Source organism: Microtus oregoni, unplaced genomic scaffold (assembly GCF_018167655.1).
Source record: "Microtus oregoni isolate MIOR12 unplaced genomic scaffold, Mior012 000015F_ref0000493, whole genome shotgun sequence".
In the NCBI taxonomy this organism is placed as follows: Eukaryota; Metazoa; Chordata; class Mammalia; order Rodentia; family Cricetidae; genus Microtus; species Microtus oregoni.
The window spans coordinates 11,563,180-11,588,249 of record NW_024543074.1 but is presented as its reverse complement, the minus strand read 5'-3'; the positions used below and the strand labels follow the sequence as shown (position 1 = coordinate 11,588,249).

At 43.3% G+C, this 25,070-nt stretch overlaps 1 protein-coding gene across 1 annotated transcript in view; it reads right to left on the bottom strand.

Annotated features, from left to right (window-relative positions):
- Gdpd1 (glycerophosphodiester phosphodiesterase domain containing 1) overlaps nt 1–25,070 on the bottom strand; it is a 35,623-nt gene that overhangs the window by 9,929 nt on the left and 624 nt on the right. Inside the window, exons 2-6 of the mRNA XM_041665900.1 lie at nt 17,079–17,121; nt 12,589–12,724; nt 9,859–9,904; nt 3,741–3,859; nt 3,092–3,181 (exon numbers count right to left, since the gene is read on the bottom strand). Coding sequence (XP_041521834.1) covers nt 3,092–3,181; nt 3,741–3,859; nt 9,859–9,904; nt 12,589–12,724; nt 17,079–17,121 — 434 coding nt within the window. The remainder of the gene's footprint in view (nt 1–3,091; nt 3,182–3,740; nt 3,860–9,858; nt 9,905–12,588; nt 12,725–17,078; nt 17,122–25,070) is intronic.

Below are 25,070 nucleotides of genomic sequence, written 5' to 3'. Positions count from 1 at the left end.
AGCACTCGGGAGGCAGAGGCAGGCGGATCTCTGAGTTCGAGGCCAGCCTGGTCTACAGAGTGACTTCCAGGACAGCTAGGACTATATAAAGAAACCCTGTCTCAAAAACCAAAATGACAACAAAAACAAAACAAAACAACGAAAAGAGCACCTAGAGCGCATACGCACATCAATATCGTTGCGGATAAGTCACTGTTCTGCCCTGCTATGGATCGAGTAGAGAACATGAACTATAGCACTGTGTACCGCACGCCCAGCACAGGGGAGGCCAAGCCACAGGGATCTCAAGTTTGAGACCAGCCTGGGATACATGAGACCCTGTTATAAAATGAATGAACAGAATTTTGTGAATTAGAACGAGAATCTAACTCTTACTGAGGAATAACCATAGACTCACAGAGCGTTAGGAAGACAGAGTGTGATGACGTGTGACGGGGCTGTACTAGAGGACCAAAGCCCGCTGACACCGCTGTGCTGCCGATTAGATGTCAGATTCTATTCAGCTTGCACCGTTTTTCCTTTGTGTCAGCCCTGTTTCCATCTCTGTGTGTGTAAACTCTGTGTGATCCGTGTACAGGTTCCTATAACCACCACGAATGAGATACAGGGTAGTCTATCAACGCTGTGCCCACTCCCTACCCCCTCCAGTCCCTGTCTCCCGGCAGCCACCAATCTGCAATTCACATCTACAGTTTTGAGACTGTTATACAGATGGAAACACACAGCATACAATCCTTTTTAAAAGAAGGGTCTTATTTATTCATTCCTATTTGTGTGTGTGTGTACACGTACCTGTGTGTGTACATGTTTGTTTGCGGTAGCGGTACTTGTGCCCATGTTTGGAGGTCAACCTCATGCCTACTCTGTGGATTCTGGGACTCAAACTCAGGCTTTAAGCTTGAGCAACAAGTGATTAATTTCTCTGGCCCCAGCACGTAACTTTTCAAATTTTATATGTATTTACTGGAGGGTGGGGGTGCGTGTGTGGTATCAGAAGACAACTCTCTGCTTCCACAGTCTGGCGCCTGGGGGATTGAACTCAGGTCCTTAGGCTTGGCTGCAGGACCTGCTGAGCCATACCACCCCATCAGTATGTAACATTCTGAGTGTGTGTGTGCACCTCTGTGTGTTTGAACCCAAGGCTTTGAGTATCGCTAGGGGAAGTGTTCTACAACTCTTTTTACTTTTTTATTTTGAGACAAAGTCTTGCTAAGTTTTCCAGGCTGGCCTTGAATTTACTTTGTAACCCAGGTTTACCTTGACCATCTGATCCTCCTGCCTCAGCCTCCAGAGTAGTTGGGATTACAGGCCTACATTGCAAGCCTGGTTTAAGGCTGAGTTTTTCATTTTTCTTATAGTAATTATTTTTGTTTTGTGAGACATGGTTGCTCTTTTTAGACCAGGCTGACCTCAAACTCATATATCTGCCTGCCTGTGTCTCCTGAGCACTGGGATTAAAGGCATATGTCACCACACCCAGCTTAACTTTTAATCTGTTTTTGTGCATATGCATGGTGTGCACACAGTTGTTCATGGCACGGGTCACAAGTGGCAATCAGAGGACAACTCTGTGGAGTCAGCTTCCTCCTCCTACCTTTGCATGGGTTTGGGGATGAATGATGAAGATGAAATTGCTGGTTCATACGGAAACAGTGTATTTTAAAAAACAAAACAAAACAAAAAAAAAAACCAAACCCTCTTCGACTACTGAAGAAAGTGGTTGTACATTCCCTACCAGTAACTTAAGACAGATTCAGCTCCCAGGCATTTGTGCAATCATTATCTTTTGAAAAGCTGTGTGAGGATGTAAAAAACGCTAGCAGGTCAAGAGGCCTCCAGTACAGTCTCTCCCTGTATTTAATACCTTAAAATATTATTTGACAGTGACCAGCTATGAGGGAAAAAAAATCTAGTTGTGAGTTCTTAAGACCTGAAGCTGTGTAGGCAACACGTGAGTTCTGTGGTCTCCTTTTGTTCACAAGCTCCCTTGGGCCCTCAGCCCAGAGCTCATCGACAACACTTACTCGGCTCGATGGGGCCTCAGCTGCACTCAGTCACGGCATGTTGGACCCTGAGTGTTTTCGTTTTTTCTGCTGAGAAAAAAGGACTGTCCTAAAAGAGTTCTTTGAATCTATCTGGGATTTTCTATTTGTGTCATGATATTTTCTCCTACACTTTGATCTCATCTGTGTCCTAAAACAGGGGCCTTGGGCTTAGGATGTCATGGCGGCCTGACATGATCCAGCAAATGTGTCAGGCTTGGTTGAATCCAGCATCACAAGTAAATGAATTAATTGTATAAACAAAAATAAAAACAAATTCTAGTTCTTAAGACTTTTTTTCGGCATTTGAATTCTAAGTTCTATGAGCTCGTGAAAGTGGCTGGAGGGAAAGTGAAAAATCTCTTCAGAAACAAAGCAAAGCAGACAGACACATGTTCAACAACCAGGAAATTTTCAAAGGTGATGTCCACGTAACACTCATCACCTTGGCTTGAGTGTGGGGGTGGGGAGCAAAAACAACTTGGAAAAGAAAATAGTTTGTTTTGAAATTACACACACATGTGATACAGTTCAGTGAACCAGTCTGATTTGTGGCAGACAGACAGACAGGCAGGGAAGAGAGGGGCCACTAGGGTAAGGAACCCACTGATTTCCAAGATGGCCAGTTTCTTCCTCAGCCTGGCAGCTTTTGCCACCCACCAGCAGGCCCCCTGCAGATGGACTAGCTCAAACAATCTGGGGCTTGATCAGGATGTGTCACACAACAGACACAGCCTAATCAACCATCCTGAAGTTCAGGAGGGCACTGACTCTTCAGAGGCTTTGAAGGCCCCAAGCCTTAGGAAGGCCTTGGGTTGTCAGCTTTCTGAGCCTCGCCCCACCCCAACTCCTCGACTTTACAGAGGGTCTTTTTCTCTGCAGACTGCTGCTACCTGGGGCACTTCTGACCTTTTCTGTGTTTTAATTCTTTAACAGGCAGAGAAAAATGAACCCAGTCAAGACCCCTGGACTTGAGTCCATCTTGAGCAGCTTCTGGCTGGTTCCTTCCAAGCACACATGAGCCAGCATCCCGGGTGACTGAAGCTTACCTCTTTGTAGCACTTTTCTACGATTTTAGAGCTGGCATTGCCCCACACTGTTAGGTGCTCTCTCTTATACTGCTTCACCAATTCTGAGACCTACACAGGAAAATTCAAAATTTTACACATATGCTTATGTGTAAATCCACCTGTATTATTTTACTTTAAAAATGGATTACAATCAATTATCTGCCAATAGACAGTATAAAATTGTGGAAAAACTGGCAAGTAAATTGAGACTATTTTATGAAATGCAAAATTATTTACATTTACCATTCTAAAATGTATTAGAATAGGACTACTTAGTATTCTGACATGAACGAATCCCGAGTGAAACAACTTAAGACTGGTAGTCAATTACAGAAACATCAGGATGTCTGGAGCCCAAGAGAGCTTCCTGTTATCCCGCACCAGGATAACCCAGCTTACTCTGAAAACAGGGCATAGGAAAGTTTCGAGGTGACCTTTATGGGCATGACTTTAGACAGTGCCGAGGCCCAGCTATCCAGTTTCCTCGATCACTATCAGTCTCTCACCTACTCCCGCATTATTTAGTTTTTGAAATCAAACAATGCTGAGCCCCGAAATATCGCATTTCCCCGCACACCAGCAATCTGTCACCTACCCTGACCTTACTGAGGCACTGTCCCTACCGTACCTTCTTAATCAGCACATTGTTGTTGACTTTGATGTCGATGTTAATGGGAGTCTCAGGAAAGGCCTCAAACACCTCCTTCAGCAGTGGAATGCGGTTATCTTTTCCTTCACACTTGCATGCTGAGAAAATAAGATTTTTAAACGGTAACTTCCATTCTTAAAGGAGAACTCTTCCTTAATGGTTGAATTTATAGTACATGTGCATGACAAAATAAGACCAAGAATAAAGGAAAAAAAGGCCATATGAAATATAATAACACAGACATGTCATCGTGAGCACTCGGTGGCTTCCTTCTTTCCTCGTGTCTTTGGTTTTTAGCCTGCTATTTTTATGTCCGTAAAAATATTTTTATGTTATACTTTTAAATTTTGATTTCTTTTTTTTTAATCTTATTTTTGTCGTTTTTTGAAACAGGATTTCTCTGTGCAGCCCTGGCTCACCTGGAACAACTTCTGTAGATCAGGCTGGCCTTCAGTTCTCAGAGATCTGCCTGCCTCTGCCTCAAGTGCTGGGATTACAGGCGTGTGCCACCATGCCCAGCTGTGACTTCAATTTTTTAAGTTTTCAAGATTACTAGAGTCACATGAAGACTGTAAGAAACAGTACACAGATCTACACACTCTTTGTCCAGCTTTCCCAGTGGCAACATCTTGCAAACCCATACACCATACAAATATTGCTACTGATACAATCCACAGATGCTATTTTCTCGCGGGCTTCTGTCTCACCTTTTGCTTTGTGCTGCTTGGGATAAACCCAGGGTCACACACATTCTAGGCATCTCTCTACCACTGAGCTACATATACCCTGCTGATTTTTTTTTAATATTTATTTTTATTTATTATGTATACAGTTAACCAGAAGAGGGCACCAGACCTCATTACAGATGGTTGTGGACCACCATGTGGTTGCTCCAGCCCTACCCTGCTGATTTTTAAAATTTTTCTTTGATTGTGGTTTTTGAGACAGTATCACACGTAGCCCATGATGACCTTGAATTCACTATGGGGGCGGGGGAGTGGCCTTGAATGACTGATCCTCCGGCCTCAACCTCTTGATTAGGCCTGTGACCTTGCTCAGACTGTCATTTAAAGTGTGAAGTTATTTAAAGGCTTAAAAAAACTCTATCGAATAGCTATACAATAATTTAATTACTTTATTGATTTGAAACAGGGTCTCACTCTATAGCCCTGGCTGCCCTGGAACTCGCTGTGTGGACCAGGCTTGCCTCAGACTCAAGAGATCTGCCTGTTTTTGCCTCCATAGTGCTGGGATTAAAGATGTATGCCCCCACATCCAGATAATTATTTTAATTTAACCGTTCATTATTGAGACTGTTTTGCTATGAGATTATCATAGAAGTTTTCAGAGACTTGAGAATAATTCTTAGGCAAAACAAATCCAATAACTTAACTGGTTAAATTAATTAAAAATACATTTTTTGTTTTTGTTTTTCGAGACAGGGTTTCTCTGTGGCTTTGGAGCCTGTCCTGAAACTAGCTCTGTAGACCAGGCTGGTCTTGAACTCACAGAGATCCGCCTGCCTCTGCCTCCCGAGTGCTGGGATTAAAGGCGTGCGCCACCATCGCCCGGCTCTAAAAATAAATTTTTAAAGAAAGATGGACAGATGGCTAGCAGTTAAGGGCACATACTACTCTTCCAAAGGACTAGAATTCCGTTCCTGAAACCCACAATGGGTGACTTGCATTACCTATAACTTCAGCTTTATGTCCTCGCATGCATATGTTCACACGACACACACACTTAAAAATAATACAAATGAATTTTTTTTTTTTTGGTTTAGACAGGGTTTCTCTGTAGCTTTGGAGCCTGTACTGGAACTAGCTCTTATAGACCAGACTGGTCTCAAACTCACAGAGATCCGCCTGCCTCTGCCTCCCAAGTGCTGGGATTAAAGGCATGTGCCACCACTGCTCGGCTCAAATGAATATTTTTAAAAATGTATTTAGGGACTGGAAAGACCACTCAGCAGTTAAAAGGATTGACTAGTCTTTCCACAGGACCCAGGTTCAATCCCCAGCACCCAAATGGAACCTCACACCTGTCCATAACTCCAGCTCTAGGGGATCTGACACCCTCACACAGGCAAAACATCAATGAACATAACATACAAATAAAATTTTAAAAAGATGTGTTCATTTTCTTTTATGTGTATGAGCATTTTGCTTGCATGTACACCAAATGCGTGCCCGAGGCCAGAAGAGGCTGTGTGATGCATTGGAACTGGAGTTCTGGATGGTTTGCTAGACACCATGTGGATACTGGGAACCAAACCCAGGTCTTCTGCAAAGCAGCAAGTATGTTTAACCACGGAACCATCTTTCCAGCCCATTATCTGTCAAATCACTACCACCAATGTAGTTTAATTCAAAGAAAAGAGTAATAAAAATTATGTATAAGGCCAGGCATGCTGGTGAACAACTTCAGGAGGCAGAGGGAGGTGGATGTCTATGAGCTTAGACCAGCGTGGACAGCCAGTACTAGGTAGAGAGACCATGTCTCAGAAAAGAAAAAGTACAAACGGTGTCCCTGATGGCCAATAAGATGGTTGAGTAGACTGGGTGAGTGGTGGTGCACGCCTTTAATCCCAGCACTAGGGAGGCAGAAGCAAGTGAATTTCTAGGAGTTTGAGGCCAGCCTGGTCTACAGAGCGAGTTCCAGGACAGCCTCCAAAGCTACAGAGAAACCCTGTCTCGGGAAAAAAAAAAAAGAGAGAGAGAGAGATGGCTGAGTGTATACAGGTGCTCACTGCCAAGCCTGATTTCTCAAGACACACATGATGGAGGCAAAGGACTGAGTCCCACACTCGCCACACACACAGATATGACCACCTAGTCCTAGCCCCACAATAAATAAATAAAATAAACATTAAAATCTTTGGGAACAAAGCTAAAGCTAATAGATAAAACATAGATCCAAGAGATCAAATGAAAGAAAGTGATTATTGCATGATTAACTGGAACCAGTCTTGAACAAACGTATATAGCCCCTAGGCTTTTTAGTCATAAAGTTCATCAGTAAACTCGTTCTGCATTTACTATTTTAAAAAATACTTAAAAAATACGGCGAGGAGCTGAGTGCACGCCTAAATCACAGCACTGGGAGGCAGAGGCAGGTGATCTGAGGTCAAGGACAACCAAGGTTACTAGAGAAATACTGTCTTGGAAAAACAAACAAACAAAAAACCCAGAACAAAACAAAACCAACCAACCAAATAAAAAAATCTTGGGATGGATATCTAGCACTTATACAAATGAGTTTAAATTTATCACAGACTATATAAATCATGTAAAAATCCCTATGTTTAAAAAGGAAAAACTTGGGCTAGAGAGACGGTAAGAAGAATTTGCTGCTCGTGCGGAGAACCTAAGTTGGTTCCCAGCACCCACGTGGTGGCTCACAACCACCCGTAACTCCAGTTCCGGGACTCCTGATGCGCTCTTCTGAACTCTAAAAGCACCAGGCATGTAGTGCGCATGCACACATGAAGGGAAAACACTTATACACATAAAAAATAAATCTAAAAATCATTCTTTAATGTAGAAAACTTAGGCTAAGAATGCAGAGCAGTTGGCAGCGTTTGTCCAGCATGAGGTGGTGGGTTAGACCCCTCCCCCCAGCACTGCGTAAACTGGTCACAGTGGTGACTGCCTGTGATCCCAGCACTTGAGAGAGTATGAAGAATTCAAGGTCAGCTTGGTGGGTGGTGGCAAGTGCCTGTGATCCCAGCACTTGGGAAGCAGAGGCAGGTGGATCTCTGTGAGTTGGAGGCCAGCCTGGTCTACAGAGTGAGTTCTAGGACAGTCAGGGCTACACCCAGAAACCCTGTCTTAGGGGCAGAGAAGGAGTTGCTGTAGTCATGGTGTCTCTTCACAGAAACTCTAAGACAGTAGTACCACATGTTTGCAATCCCAGCACTTAGGAGGCTAAGGCAGGAGGATTGCTATGACTTCACAGCCAACATGTCTAACAGCTAGTCTAACATCTTTGTTAGAGATGTAAGTGAAAACACACAAAGACAAATAGATAAAAGGGCTGATACAGGGGTCTTTTCGTGTCTCTGGGTATTACACTTAATGTCAAAATCACCAATATCTATCTAATAAATCTGCTTTTTATTTTTTAAATCTCTATTTATGCATTTGTGTGTGGGTGTTGGGTCCCCTGAGACTGTAGTTATAAAGTGTCACACATGGGTACTGGGAACTGAATCCCAGTCCTCTGGAGGAGCAATATGGACTTTCACTGCTGGCCATCTCTCCACCCCCTATAATTTATCTCTTTCCTAAAGCTAATTTAAACTGATTTCTGTTACTAACAATCTAAAAATTGTAGGCATGATACCCTAGTTCTGTGTTATTAAAGCAGTGCCTACTGGCTGCATGGGGATCTTATATTTAAAATACTTAGCCAGGCAGCGGTGGTACATGCCTTTAATCCCAGCACTCAAGAGGGAGAGATGGTCAGATCTCTGAATTCGAGGCCAGCCTGGTCTACAGAGTAAGTTCCAGGACAGCCAGGGCTACACAGAGAGACCCTGTCTCAAAAGATTTCCTCAAATCAATATAGATTATTAAAGATACTTAAGTGAAGACAAATCAGACACACGTTAGATTGAATCCTGCCTTACAAATGGATGGTTTTCATTCTTATTCGATTATTAATTTTTTTTTTTTTTTTTTGGTTTTTCGAGACAGGGTTTCTCTGTGGTTTTGGAGCCTGTCCTGGAACTAGCTCTTGTAGACCAGGCTGGTCTCGAACTCACAGAGATCCGCCTGCCTCTGCCTCCCGAGTGCTGGGATTAAAGGCGTGCGCCACCACCGCCCGGCTCGATTATTAATTTTTATTGTTTTAATTTACCTGTGTGTCTGTAAGCACATGTGTGTTTCCTGTGGGTGCTGGAGAAGGCTGGAGGAGGCTGGAGGAGGCCTGAAATCCCCTGAAGCTAGAGGCAGGCAGTTGTGAGCAAACCAATGTGGGTGCTAGGAACCAAACTCAACTCCCCCGGGAGGAACAGCAATCACTCTTCACCACTAAGCTAGTCTCCAGCTCTTAGTTTTTATGTTTTGAGACAAGGTGGCCCTAGCTGCCCTGTCTCGCAAATATCCAGTAACTTTTAGAGGTCCCCCCCCCCAAAAAAAAAAGAAAAAGAAAAACCAAAAATAATAAATAAATAAAATAAATAAGTGCTACTTTAAAAATTTTAAACAAATGTATCAGAATCAGAAAGGATCTACAAGAGGCCTTTCATTTTCTTTTCTTTCTTTCTTTCTTTTTTTTTTTTTTTTCGAGACAGGGTTTCTCTGTAGCTTTGGAGCCTGTCCTGGAACTAGCTCTTGTAGACCAGGCTGGCCTCGAACTCACTGAGATCCACCTGCCTCTGCCTCCCGAGTGCTGGGATTAAAGGTGTGCACCACCACTGTCTGGCTTAAGAGGCTCTTTCTATTCATTTACTTAATTATTTATTCTCCATTCTATTTCTAATGGCCAGCTACTATAAGCACCGGCAATGCCATCAGACTTGAGCTTTATTCGAGACCAGCCTGGTCTACAAGAGCTAGTTCCAGGATAGGCTCCAAAACCACAGAGAAACCCTGTCTCGAAAAACAAAAAAAAAAAAAAAAAACAAACAAACAGACTTGAGCTTTAGATGTACATAAGTAGTAGTACAAAGTCATCAAGCACGTTGGCTCGATTCTCCAACCCCCACTCCGCTGCAGGCCAAGGAAGGACAATTGCGAGTTTGAGGCCAGTCTGGGACACGCAGCAAATTTAGGATACAGACTGAGGCTATCATAGCACACACACCCTGCGCTACATTCACACGCGGAAAAGTATAAGGTATCTCCAAGAATCTAAAGTCATATAATTATTATGGTATTCAGGCTTCAATTAGCTGTCAAGTGACTTGAAGCTAAGTGATATAGTTCAATCTTTAGGCCAAATACTCTTAGAATCAGACAGTCATCAAAGTTTTAGACTTGCAGGTCAGAGGTCAGGTTAGAGGGCAATACTATTAGCAAGAAACTACTATGATTCTCAATAGAAATGAATATACTTTAATGTCAGCATTTAAACCATAAAAAAGAAAGGTTACCTCTCTGAAAGGGGACATCCAGTTTGCAAAGGTAGGGTGGGAGCTCCTTAAAAAGATATGATGAAAAAAATAGTTATCTCTCAAAAACAAAAAGCACTTTGGTGTTTCACATGACAAAGATTTAGTATCTTTAAAAAAGATTAAGACGTAGCATACATTTAAACACAGCATCCTTCAGCTTTCCAGAGGCAAAGTCATGATAGAATTACTTAGACACCACCTACAAGAAATCTGGAATACTTAAATTTATAGTATGTTTTTTAAGGTTTTGCCTCCTCACATTTTTAAAAGATTTGTTTTTATTATTTTTAATTATGTGTAGGGGTGTGTGTGTGTGTGTGTGTGTGTGTAGATGACCTTGAAGGCAAGAGGTGTTGGATACCCAAGAACTAACTGGCTGATGTGGGGGCTAGGAACTGAACTCAAGACCCTCCTACTGCTGAGACATTTCTCTGGGCCCTAAATTTGTATTATTATTGTTGTTGTTGTTGTTGTTGTTGATGATGATGATTTGAGACAGGGTTTCTCTGTGTAGCCCTAGCTGTCCTAGAACTTGCTCTGAAGAACAGGCTGGCCTCAAACTCAAAGATCTGCCTGCCTCTGCCTCCTGTGTGCTGCTATTAAAGGTGTATGTCACCAGGTCAGGTAGAGGCACAACTTTTGAGTACTGTAATTATAGGCATTTGCCCTCACACACATTACAGAATTTGAAGCACAATACACATAGTTAATAGTGAATATAAAGCTGTAGAAAACCAACAGAGTATACCAACAGACTATAGCATATTAATGTCAGGTTTTTCCAGGGGACAGAAGCAGACACTAGTCTTAGTGCTTACTGTTGTGACCATAGATAGATTATATGATTTAAAATGTTCCGTTACTTTTATCTAGCACGTGTGTGTGAGCCTGAGCATACCGCAGAGCATTCACACAGTGTAGAGGGCACAACGCAGGAGTCAGCTCTCCTTCCATGAGAGCTTCCAGGGATAGAACTCACGACTGTCAGGCTTGGCCTCAGAATGCCTTTATCTACTGGGCCATCTTGCTGGCCCAGATGGTTTCCCCTTTCATTAAATTTCTTTCATAATCAGATTTTTAAAAGACTCTAAGCGTGGGCACCATGTGTGCCACAGCGCACACGAAGGTCAGAAGAGAACTTCTGGAAATTGGGTTTCTCTTTCCACTTATTTGGAAGTAGGGTCTCCTTTGGGGTTTCTGTTGCTCTGAATGCTTGGGGCTAGCTGGCCCCTGAGCTCCCGTATGATTTTCCTTTCTCTATCTCCCATCTTATGGTCAGAGTGCTGGGATTACAGACACACAGCACTTTATTTTTTCTTTCCTCTCACCTGGCTTCTTGATCTGGGCTCTGGAGATCAAACTCAGGGTGTCTGCCTTTCCTGGCAATCACCTTTCTCTGCTCAGCTATCTTGCTGGCCCTTTAACAGATTTTTAAATGATGCTTTCCTACACTGGAAGGCTAAAACTAACTCCTATGTTAAATGTGACTCAAATACACAACTTGATTTGCAATGTAATTACACATTTGATGACGTATACTTTTATCAAAATATTTATGTAAGTGGGGATATAGCCAGCAGAGTGCTTGCCTAGTGTGTCTCTGAGGCCCTGGGATCTAACTTCAACATCCATGTAATCTGGCACAGTGTTGTGGTAGTCTGGATGTCATTGGCCCCCATAATCTCAGAGGGAGTGGTGCTATCAGGAGGTGTGGTTTTCTTGGAGTGGGTGTGGGCTTGTTGGAGGAAGTGTGCCACTATGGGGGCAGACTTGGAGGTTTCCTATGCTCAGGATACCGCCCAGTGTCTCAGTCTACTTCCTGTGGCCTGCGAGAGGTAGGACTCTCAGCTACTCCTCCGACACCATGTCTGTCTGCATGCCATACTCCCTGTCTTGATGATAATGGCCTGAACCTCTGAAACTGTAAGCAAGCCACCACGATTAAATGTATTCTTCATAAGAGTTGCTGTAGTCATGGCCTCTCCTCGCAGTAATAGAAATCTTAACTACAGCAGTGGTGTATACCGACAATCCTAGGGCATCTGGGAAGTGAAAGCAGGATTATCAGAAATTCAAGACTATCCACGGCTCCACAGGGAGTCCATGGCCAGCCTCGGCTACAGGAGACTCTGTCTAAAGGAAGAGAGGAAGCAGGTCCCCACAGCTGCATTGGAACCACACAAATTCCTTGCTGCATGCCAAGATACTTTAACATCTTTTTCCTTTTTCACTTATTTTAATCTCTGTCATTCCATAGGGATTTTGTTGTTTGGGTGGTTTGGGTTTTGTTTGCTTCTTTTCTATTTTATAAGTATTTTGCCTGCATGTATGCCTGCGCACCACTTATATGTCTGATACCTATAGAGGCCCAAAAAGTGTGTTGGATCCCCTGGAACTGGACTTACAGACAGTTGTGAGGTACCATGTGGGTGCTGCGAACAGAAACAGGGTCGTCTAGAAGAGCAGCCAGTGCTCTCAACACTGAAGCCATCTCTTCAGTTCCTGTTTGTTTGTTTTGAAACAGGAGCCCAGGCTGGCCTCAAGCTTTGGACAAGCAAGCTTCCCAAGTGCTGGGATTACAGCTGTGAGCCATAAAACCAGCCTAATCATCATCAATCGCAAAAGTTATTTATTGTAGTGACATCTGGCTCTTTTCTGCCTTAAATATTTTAGCCCTACATATAATGCCATTCGTTTATTTTTACTTACACAGTATTTGAGGTCAGAGACATTTACATTGATCCCAGTTGACCTCTTTAGATTTGCATCATGCGACACTACAACTTGTTCATCTTTTGTGATATGGCAGTCCAGTTCCAACATATCAGTTCCAATGGTAACTGCACTGAAGACATAAGAGAAAATGGCACTGTGAAAACTGATGAACATTTACTTTACATGTATCAGAGACAAACATTCTGATTTTAAAATCCAGGTTACCACACAACAATAGCTCAACCACATTTATCATGACTCATCAAAGTGATGCTATAATCGTATAATAAATTATTAAAATGTTGTGGCTTATGGTAAGTGAATCATGTTGTCTCTTCCAAAGCAGCTATGGTTAATTCTGGCATTTCAATACAGTGGGGAAAATACCTGACCAGAAACAAAGAGATTTGGGAGGCAATTTCTGACACGTTAGTAAAACTTGGGGCAAGTAGACTTTCCTCTTATGGTGTATTTCCATACCTATAACATGAAATTATTAAGAAATAAGACAAATATGGCTGCTTTTTATCATCTTCAGGATAATACTATTAGGCAGTATGATGGTAAACTCTCGTAATCTCAGCACTTGGGAGAGGAGGGAGGAGGACAGCAGAGTGAAAAGTAAAAATAAAACTCCACCGATGGATTCCACCCAGAGGGAGATCTAGGAAACAACAGTAAAGGAAGAGAAGAACCAGGTGAGCTGGTGCAGTCTGTGTGATCCCAGAACTCGGGGGTGTGGCAGGGTAAGAAGTTTAAGGTCATCCTCAGCTACAGAGGGTGAAGTTCAGGGACAGCGAAAGAAAGAAAGGGAAGAGAAAGGAATGAGTGAATGAATCTGGAAAATAATACATGAACAAAAGAAGTTTGTCAAAGACATAGAGTGATAACAATGAAAATAAGTAGAAATCTTAGAGATAAAATTCAACCACTAAACTTAAGCATGTAACAAAGTTTCAGAGTCACATCAACTGAAGAATCATGGATGAGACTTTGCACAGAATAGGGTGTCTCACTAACAAGGATTTACAAATGGCTAGTAAGTGAAAAACAAGACATTCAACAGCAAAACTACTAGGAAAGGCTAGATATAGTAGCTCACACCGGAAATCCCAGCACTTAAGAAGCTGAGGCTGGAGAATGTCCCCAGTTTGAGTCCAATCTAGAATATACAGTCTAGAACAGCCTCACTGTGAGACCTGTTGAAGTAGGCTCACACAGCAAATAGTTTAGTGAATAGACTGTACTTGGCTTAGGGGAAGAACAGCACACCGCACTCTTCTAACTCATTTGAAAGTCTGGGTACTTTGCCTGAAAATTATTACACACACACACACACACACACACACACCCCTACCTCCGAATGACACACCTAGTAGAACATTCTCCAATCCCTACTAGCACTGGACTACATGTATATCCCCTTTGAATAAGTTTCTCTTCCCCTTAATGACCATCAAACTTGGGCAGTTTCTATTCGAATCTATTCATTCTATGTCATGATACAGGGGAGACCGAGCCTGAACTTGCTCTGAGTGCATATGTGCAACAAGGCAGAACTGTATCCTCAAGTGAATTTTTTTCAGGAGAATCTCCTATTTGTCATCTATGCATATGATCAAAATCAGATGAATAGCCAGACATGGTAGCACATACCTTTAATCCCAGCAGTCCACTCAGGAGGAAGAGGCAGGAGGATCTCTGTGAGTTCAAGGCCAGCCTAGTGTATATAGTGAGCTGAAGGACAGCCAGTACTATATAGAGAGACCCTGTCTTAGAGAGAAAAAGAAGACAGAGAGAGAGGTGCAAGGCATGGTGGTGCATATCTGTAACCCTAGCACTTAGAGGGGTGAAGACAAGATGATTAGGAGTTCAGATCCAGTTTCAGCTACATGTCAAGGTGAGGGTTATGTGAGTCTTGGTTATATGACCTTGCCCCCCCCATCACAAAGATAGATGTGGAAAACAAAACAAAACAACAAAAATGCCGCCAAAACAATGCACAAAACTTTCAAGGGCCAAAGAGCTGGCTCAGCAGAAAAGAACATGTACTGCTTCCACAGATGACCCCGGGTGGTTCCCAGCATACAGGAGTGCAGCTGTGAGGCCAGAAGCAGCAGCTGGAGCTGGAGGCTGAAGCTGGCAGCTGTGAGGGTCTTCTGCAAAAGCTGTTAACTGTTCATTCTTGAGGCATCTCTCAGACCCATAACTAGAGTCAAAAACAAAAAACATAAAACTTCCAAAAGGTCCTGTTAAGAAACTGATTTGAGCCAGGCAGTGGTGGTGCACACCTTTAATCCCAGCACTTGGGAGGCAGAGACAGGAGCAGAGTGGTCTACAGAAAGTTCTGGGACAGCCAGAGCCTTGTGTCGAAAAACAACAAAACAAAACAAAAACAAAAAGAAGCAGAGGACTGACAAGACAAGATGGCTCAGTGAGTTAGGGAGCCACATGGAGAAAGGAGAAACTGACTCCTGCCGATCTCCACACAGGAGATATTCTCTCTCTCTCTCTCTCTCTCTCTCTCACTCACTCACTCACTCATGAGAGATGAGAGCCAGGGCAAGCTTAATTATTTTGAACCTATGCCAAATTCTGCTTCCAGGCATTGCTAATATAACTTACTTCTCCTACCATTCATATAAGTACCACAGGGATTATATTGTCCTCTTTGTATTTACCTATGTGGCCCAGTTTAATAACCTAGTTTTATTAGCTTTTACGAGTCAGGTTTTGCAGGGTGTGGTGGTACAAGCCTGTAATCTTAGCACTCAGGAGGTGGAGGTAGGAGAGTCGGTTTAGACACATATTCCTTTCAAGGGCAGCCTAGTCTATGAGCAACCATCTCAAAAAACAAACGCCAGAATTTATATACCCAAGGACTGGCTAACTGCATGGGCGTGCAGCACAATTCTTTAGTTTCAGGTTCTATGCTCACTATGAAGGGGTTGCTATATCCTTTTTAGTTTTTCAAGACAGGGTTTCTCTGTGTAACAGCCCTAAACGTTCTGGAACCATTTGTAGACCAAGTTGGCCTTGAACTCTCTGCCCCCCAACCCCGTGCTAGGATTAAAGGCAAGTGCCACTATCACCCAGCTTTTTTTTTAAATGATTTATTTATTTTTATTTTATGTGCAATGGTGTTTTTTCTGCATGTATGTCTGTGTGAGGGTGTTGGGGACCCTGGAACAGGAGTTACAGACCACTGTGAGCTGCCATGTGGGTGCTGGGAATTGAACCTGGGTCCTGTGGAAGAATAGCTAGTGCGGGCCGGGCGGTGGTGGCGCACGCCTGTAATCCCAGCACTCGGGAGGCAGAGGCAGGCGGATCTCTGTGAGTTCGAGACCAGCCTGGTCTACAAGAGCTAGTTCCAGGACAGGCTCCAAAACCACAGAGAAACCTTGTCTCGAAAAAACCAAATAATAAAAAAAAAAAAAAAGAAAAAAGAATAGCCAGTGCATTAATTGCTGAGTCATCTCTCAAGCCCTGAAATGATCTTTGAAGATGTCACTTAATGGTGAAAAGCAGAACTTAGACCAAATCCTGCCAGGTTGCAGAAGTACCTGGGCCATAGAGCACATGTTAGCACGCAGGAAGCCCTGACTTTAATCTCCAGCATAACAGACAGACCAACCCTCCTGATTGGTCCTAATTACATATAAAATGTTTCCATATTGCTTAGGAGTTTGGGACCACTCTGGTCAACAGAGAGAGATGCCCAACCCATCACCAAAAAAAATTGGCTTAAAATTGTATTAGAATTCTTTTCTCACTAAGTATGGATAGGTAATGTCTTCCTTTCATTGGCCTTGCTTCATATCCCATTTTGTTATTCAGAAGGGAAAACAGGCTGATGGCAATCATCGGGCCCCAAGACAAAGCACAAGGGCCCCAATCAGCATCTCCTGCAGCCTCTACTATTATGACAAAGCCTTGAAAAGGCCTCTGTATGAACTATGAATCCATTATTAATAGAAACAATTTAACTCATCTTACTAAAAAAATAACAGCAGCACACAAGAGGATCCCAAGAAGAACCCTGATTGCAGGTTCCGGTTGAACAGAAACTCCGGGCACAAAGACACACAAATCCTATTCATAACCAGCAACCAATGTCACAGTTGGCTCTGGGACAGGCACCAAAGCTACAGAGAAACCTTGTGTGGAAAAAAACCAAACAACAACAACAACAAACAGTTGGCTCATTTGCTCTTTCTGCACTGGACCAACTAGCACTATTCACAGGTCTGTCCCTTGTCACAGATGTCTGCTTCCAGCTCTGGAAATAGTGTGTCTTTGGACTACTCAAAACTGCTTTGACAATTACACAGAAGCCAAACACTCTGTGTAATACTTCAAACTATAACAAAGGCATTTTATAGAAACTGCTATCGCAAGCGAACAGCACACACACGCCATCTCCCTTCTCGCCATCACTTAACTTCAATGACAGGCTGTAAGAGGGGACCTTTCGATGTACTTACTGCTGGAAGGCGGCCATTGTGTTCTCCAGGTTTTCTCCAGCACCTGTGGAAACAAGGAGTTTAAATTTCATTTACTTGCCATGCTGAACATTTTATTTCTCTAGAAACTGCAATGAGCCTTTTAAAAATGTGTGTGTGTGTGTGCTTGTGTGTGCGTGTGTGTGCGTGTATGAGAGTGTGTGTGTGTGATGGGCGAGATGGATGGAATCCTATTTTTCAGGGTTTTTTGTTGTTGCTCGCCCCCCCCCCCCCCACCCGAGGCTGTCCTGGAACTTGCTTTATAGACTAGGCTGGCTTCAAACTTGGAAATTTGCCTGCCTCTACCTCCCGAGAGCTAGGATTAAAGGTGTGTGCCTCTACCACCTGGCCAGAGCCCTTTTTTTTAGTGGTTGGAGATATAGCACACATCCCTTGTGAGCATGTGCCACAGTATGCATGTGGTCAGATGATAACGTCAGGTCTGACTTCTGCTGTGTTTGATGGTGTCTGTTGTTTTCCCCAGGCTATGGCAGGCTAGCTGGCCCTTGAGCACCTAGCTCTGACTGTCATCTCTAAAGAGCTATGGGAGTACTCATGTGGTACGCATTGCCTTTTACATGGGTTCTGGGAAGTCAGACTTACATTCCTTTCTTTTGGTATGCTCCCCCTCTCCCCCCCAGCAAGACAGGATTTCTCTGTGTAGCTTTGAAGCCTGCCCTAGGACTCGCTCTATAGACCTGGTCGGCCTCGAACTCACAAAGATCCGCCTGTCTCTGCCTCCCGAGTGCTGGGATTAAAGGTGTGCACCACCACTGTCCGGCCCAATACTAACTTTTGCAAACTAAGTAAATGATGGTGAAGAATACAATGATACCAATGCATTTTATACCATGGTTCTGATTCATGCTATGGCAACAGCAATTTTAACCACTGATGCTTTCTGAGTAGACAGAGAAATACTAGGGACTGAAATTTCAAGGCCTCGGATATGCAAGCATTACAGCACCACTGAGCTACACACCCAGACATGCTTATCCACACTTTGTAGAACCGGTGAAGACATCAGCACAGTAAATGCAGTGAACTCTGTCTTACGGGCATAGCCTTGACCTTGCAGAATGATGTAAGGGTATAAAGAACCCACAGAAGCCAGAGACCACGCTCTGAAGATGCCAGAAGAATGCATCAGGATGACTTCTGGGGACACAGGGTGATGCACAAGGGCCTTTTTGACAGGATCGCTATGTAGCCCAGGCTGGCCTCAATCTCTCAGTTTGCCTGTCTCCTTGGTGATGGAGTTAAAGACATAATGCTACCACTGTTCAGCTAACAGGAACTTGTGAAGTTCTGGAAATGTTCTATTAAATTTTCTTTGTTATATTTAGAGCCAGGAATGGTAGTACACTCCTATAATCCCAGGACTTACGAAGCAGAAACAGTGTTTGTGGTCAGCTGGGTCTTATAGTGAATTCCAGGACAGCCAGTATTACAGAGACACCCTGTCTCAAAAACAAAACAAAACAACAAAAAAGCAAACAACAATAAAACCAATAAATAAGTAAGTAACTTTTTTTTATGAGACAGGGTATCTCTGCATAGCCCTGGCTGTCCTAGAACTCTCCCTGCACACTAGACTGGCCTCAAACTCACTGCAGAGATCCACCTGCTTCTGCCTCCTGAGTGCTGGGATTAAAGGTGTGAGCCACCACTGCCTGACTCATTTAACCATTTTTAGACAGGGTCTCTCTACACAGCCCTAGCTGTCCTAGAACTTGCTGTGTAGATCAGGTTGGCTGTGAAATTTACAGAAATCTGCTTGCCTCTGGCCCTCAAGTGCCAGGATCAAAGATGTCTGCCACCATACCTGGCTATAATTTGCTTTTTTTTTTTTTTTTTGGTTTTTCGAGACAGGGTTTCTCTGTGGTTTTGGAGCCTGTCCTGGAACTAGCTCTTGTAGACCAGGCTGGTCTCGAACTCACAGAGATCCGCCTATAATTTGCTTTTTAAAAAATGTAAAACTGGTGAGTAATCCGGTGGCGGCGGCATACTCCTTTAGTCCCAGCACTTGGGAGACTGGGACAGGAGGATCTCTGAGTTTGAGGTCAGCCTGGTCTACAAAGTGAGTTCCAGTGGGTTATTTCCTTAATGGACTTATGCCATTTAAAAATGTGTCTGAATGATAGATTTCTTTATATAACTACTCCTTGATTTATTACATCTATATTCTGAGATATTTAATTTGTTTCCATTTTTGGTTATTTTAGATAATAGAGTGCTGAAGATTTAATTTTTTAAAAGCTAGTGAGATAGTGTCTCATGTATCCCAAAGTGTAACCAAGAATGATCTTTTCTTTCTCTCTTTCTTTTTTGAGACTGGGTTTCTTTGTGTAACAGTCCTGGCTGTCCTGGAATTTACTCAGTAGACCAGTGTGGCCTCAAACTCACAAAGACCCACCTGCCTCTGCCTCCTGAGTGCTGGAATTAATTATTTGCGCTACCAATGCTTGGCTTTTTTTTTTTTAAAGATAGGATTTTATTATATATTCCTGGCTGCCCTCCAAATCACAGAGATCTTCCTGCCCTGCCTCTGAAGTGTTAAGATTAAAACCATATTAATGGATTAAATCACTTAGCTATCACTAATACTGAATAAGTGCTCAAGAGGCCTGGAGATACATGTCGGAGTAGAAAGCTTGTCTAGTATGCAGGAGGCCCTGGGCAGACAGGACACGCAGCATTTTCTGTACTTCGTTAAGATCCTAACAACTATCCCTCTCCTGTGAGGCAATTAAACTTCCCTGGGAATTTAATGGCAATGCAGGGCATGGTAGTTCGCGTCTGTAATCTCCGCTGTACAAAGCCATGGAGAATTGTGAGTTTGATGCTAGCCCAGATGACTACATAGTTAGATCCCACCTCCAAAACAAAACAACAAAATACCACCACCCCAAACATGACATTAGCTCTAGAGTCACATAAATGGTACATCTGAGCCTGTCTTCTTACCATGAGCTACGCTACATGGACCTTATGGTGCCAGGCTACCACCCAGACAGCCTCTTCCTTTTCAGTTTTACAGGCAAACAATTTCCATATTCTTCTATTTGCTCTAAAACTAGGAAGTAAATTCCTCAGGGACTATTCCTGCAGATTACTGAGACTCACCTGGTAAAGCCTGCAGAGTTCCCGAGGGACTAATTAAGAAACACAGTGTTCCTCTCCAAGGAATTATTTAGTGGTAGGTCCTCCCTCGTGAACTTGCTTGAATTTACTTTCTCTCAAATCATCATCATGTGACTCACAGAAACAGCCTAATTAATTTTTTGTTTCTCCTAAGAAGTAACTACAGTTTCCGGATCTACAATTAAACAATTCTACACACTAAATACTTTCTTCCCTCTGTGGTTTTGAGGCAGGGTCTCGTGCATTGCAGGTTAGCGCTGAACTCACTATGCAGCTGAGGGTGACTTTGAACATCTGATCCTTCTGTTTCCACATTCCAGCATGTGGAAACATGGAATTACAGAACGTGCCACCATTCCTGGCTTACATGGGTCTGGGGATGGCACGTGGGTCTTCATGTATGTTAGGCAAGTACCATTTCCTCAGCTCCTCAAAACTGTCCTCACACATTACTTACTTCATGTGAGTGCGCTGGGAGCACACACGCCACAGTGTGCACAGACACCTTGTTTGTCTGTGATAAAGACCATTGCCACCCAAGGGGTTGTGTCAGCTGACACTTCTAGGTCACGGTCCATCACTGAAGGAGGGCAGGGCAGGAACTCAAGCAGAAGCCATGGTGAAACACTACTTACTGACATGTCCCTCATAGCTTGCTTAGCCTGCTCTCTTATACCATCTAGGACCGCTTGCCCAGGGATGGCCCCGCCCACAATTGACTGGGCCCTCCCATATTAATCATTAGTCAAGAAAACACCCTACAAAGCTAATCTGATGGAGGTATTTTCTCAGTTAAGATTCCTTCTTCTCGGATACATCTAGGTTTATGTCGAGGTAACAAAAACCACCCAACATATCTACCATGCAAGTCCCATCCATCAAATTCAGGTTGTTTGGCTTGGCAGCTGACATCTTTACCTACTGAGCCATCAACCATAGGTTTACTGAGTCCTACTATAGGTTTATTGAGATGGAATCTTACACAACACAAGGTGGCTTCCAACTCACTACACATCTAGGGGTGACCTTGAACTTGTGTTTTTCCTGCCTCAGGTGCATTTATGTTTTAGCCATCTCACTATGTAGACCAGGCTGATTTCAAACTTACAATCTTCCTACCTTCCCAGTGCTAGGACTAACCTATTCATTTTATTTTATAGTTCCACTGTGTACTTTTTTTGTGTATGTATGAGTGTTTATGTTTGGAGGAAAGCTTTAGGTGTCATTTCTAGTGCTAACACTTTTTTTGAAGACAATATCTCATAAGCCTTGAACTCACTTGTTGTGGGATATTTGTACATCGTGTGAAGATGTACTGCTGTGATTGGTGTAATAAGGAGCTAACTGGCCAACAGCTAGGAAGGAGAGGACAGACAGGCTTTCTGGGAAGAGAGAGAAAGAGGAGGGAAAATCTAGGTGCACGGATTTTTGCCAATAGACTTGGAGCAAGTTGGGCGTGCTATACTAAGAGGCCGGTGGTCCCCAGGAGAGAACACAACTATATATGGTGCTCAATACGGGACACCAAATGAAGTATTTATCTAATTATTCTTTATTGATAAAATTTCAGGAGTCAGATATTGAGTAAGAACCTGATAGATCAGAGAAACATCCAATAGCCTCCCTTCTCTCCTTCCTTGATCCAAAAGGGCCATGAATCTTTCCAAACCCCTCCCTATCACTTCCCGTCTCTCTCTCTATATCCTCAGTTCTCTAAAACCTCTGGCTATTTGGGTCGGCTAGTAGCTGGCTCCACCCTCTTTATTGGCAATCTTGGGAGTGTCAGAGTGCACGAAATATCCCCTACACTCATCACATAGACTGCACTAGCTGGCCAGAGTCCAAGGCACCTGTCTTCACCTCTTCAACACTGGGAATACATGTACATACACCACAGCTCCAGGCTTCTTCTACACAGGTTCTGGGACTCAAACTCGGGTCCTCTTACCAACTGAGCGATTTCCCAGTCCCCTGTGTTTTCAGTCTATATTAATTTTCCTCCTTTATGTAGTGTTTCCTAATTACTTTGGATCAGTTCATCTTTGATAGGATAATGAAAGGAAACATTGCATTTTGCATCTTAACATACGATTTTTAAAAACTTTTTTAAATATTTTTTTTTTAGTGTGCACTGGTGTCAGAACCCCTGGAACTGGAGTTACAGACAGTTGTGAGCTACCTTATGGGTTCTGGCATTGAACCCAGGTCCTCTGGAAGAGCAGCCAGCACTCAGAACTTAACTCTCTATCTCCTGAATAAGATGTTTTTAAACATTTACTTATTTTATGCACGTGTACACATATGCATGGAAGTCAGAAAAATTGTGGGATTCAGCTCTTCTCTCCTACCATGTTGGGTCCCTCAGATTGAACTGCCTGGCAGCAGGTGTTTCTGCCCATCTCCCTGCCTATGATCTAGATTTAAAAGCTGTGAAGGAAAGCAATATTGGTTCAGCTCCTTCTACAAACTTTCAGACGTTTGCATATGAATTGATGTTTACTTTCCCTGGAGTTTTTGTCTGGCCACCATTATATCATCCATTAATATCCTCCTATATATGACATACAGTGTGCTAGTGCAGTGTTTATAAAACCAATGAAAAACTGCGGCTTCAGCCACAAGAGAATAATCTTCAAGCCACATGATGGTAGCATGTGCCTTTAATCCCAGCACTTGAGAGACAGAGGCAGGCTCTATGAGTTTGAGGTCAGCCTGGTCTACAGAGAGAGTTCCAGAACACCTAGGGCTACACATAGAAACCCTGACTTAAAAACCAAAAACAATAAACAAAAACAAAACAACAAAAAAACCTTAAATAGCCGGGCGGTGGTGGCGCACGCCTTTAATCCCAGCACTCGGGAGGCAGAGGCAGGCGGATCTCTGTGAGTTCGAGGCCAGCCTGGTCTACAAGAGCTAGTTCCAGGACAGGAACCAAAAGCTACGGAGAAACCCTGTCTCGAAAAATAAATAAAAAAAAAAACCTTAAATAAACTAAAATAATAATCTCCAAAAGGAAGATTGGGGTGACAAATACCTGTTTTGGCAGCACTTAGGAAGCTGAGGCAGGAGTATCTCAAATTCAAAGCCATTCTGTTCAAAGCCAGCCTGAGCTATATACAGTAAGACTATTTAAAAAGCAACAACAAAATGGCAAGGACTGAGCTGGATAGCGAGTGCAGTGGGTAAATCATTTGCTTCAGATCCCCAGAACCCATGCACAGGCCAGAAGGAGTAGAACCCAGAACCCATGCACAGGCCAGAAGCAGTAGAACCCAGAACCCATATACAGGCCAGAAGCAGTAGAACCCAGAACCCATATACAGGCCAGAAGCAGTAGAACCCAGAACCCACCCAAACGTCAGAAGTAGTAGAACCCAGAACCCATGCATAAACTGGAATCAGTAGAACCGGCATCTTGTGTGTAATCCCAGTTCCCCTACTGCTAGATGGTAAATTCAGGCAGGAGAAGCTCCAAGCCCCAACTCAAGTTTCCTGGTGAGTTCAGCTATGAACAATAAGAGGCTCCATTTCAAACAATGTGAAAGACAAGGACCAACATCGGATAGTGTCCTCTGACCTCCAAGCATGTGCTCTAGTAGGTAAGTGCTAGAAAACACACCAATCACCAACAGCTAGGCATGAGAGCACATGACTCTGATCCCAGCACTCAGGGAGGCAGAGGCAGGCAGTCAAGGCTACCCTGCTCTACAGAGTTAGTTACAAGACAGCCAGGGCTATACAGGAAAAACAAAACAAAAACAACAACCCAGTCTTTAAAAACAAAAGTGGGAAACTGTGTTGAACTGACAAAACTCTACAAAAGAATGATAATGCATTGCTATGCCGTATTAGTCAAAATAGAAGCCACGGTCCCACACCTTTACTAAACTCAGATCTGGGAAGGCGGAGGCAGAGTTCCAGACCAGCCTGGTCTACATAGCGACTTGCAGGCCAGCCAGGGCTCCATAGCAACACTCCAACTTTGGAAACTCTAAAAACAAAAAGCATTATGGTACTATGTCAAATTTTAGACTATAGAATTTATCATTAAACTGTACATGTCAAGAATTTTTTTTTTTTTTTTGAGACAGGGTCTCTCTTGCGTAGCCCTGGCTGACAAGGAAACTCCCTCTAGCTGATCTCGCGCTCTATCTGGCCTCAAACTCAGAGATCCGTCTGCCTCTGCCTCCTGAGTGCTGGAATTAAAGGCGTGCGCCACCACCACCACCATCAGCTCCATTTTAAGATATTTTAACCTGGGGTCACATTCGCCCTAAAAGAAAATTGTAAAGCGACTGAAACAATTTTATATTTTATACATTATTATTGAGATGTAATGAAGTCACATTATTAAAAGTAACGCTGAAGCAAAGACATGGCTGTTGTAGGAACTCCCCTTGATCCTTACAGCAATATACTTCTGCAAGGTAACTTTACCATCTTTTAAAAAACAATACTAATAAGCGAAATCATGTTTTAGTCTTTTAGAAACCTACGAACCATTGCTGGGGTAAATGGTGCTGTTCAAAATTAAAAACAACCAACCAAACAAAAAAGAAAGCAGGTACTAGGTTTGGAGTCCTCGGAACCAGAATCCTCCGAATTCCCTGTCTAACTTTAGTCCACGCTCTAACTGTGACCTTGGAAAAGTCCCTGGATTTAGAGACCTTTCTCTCCAGAGTTCAATTACGAATGCGTGGAGGGTGGGCCAGGTCACTAGGCACCTCTTGCTCCTCGGCTCGCTCCAAGTGTCTAGAGGATCCTCAGCCCTGCCTGAGCCCAAGTTCTTCCCCACGGACTCAGCCACCAGCTGGTTCCAAGCAGTCTGTT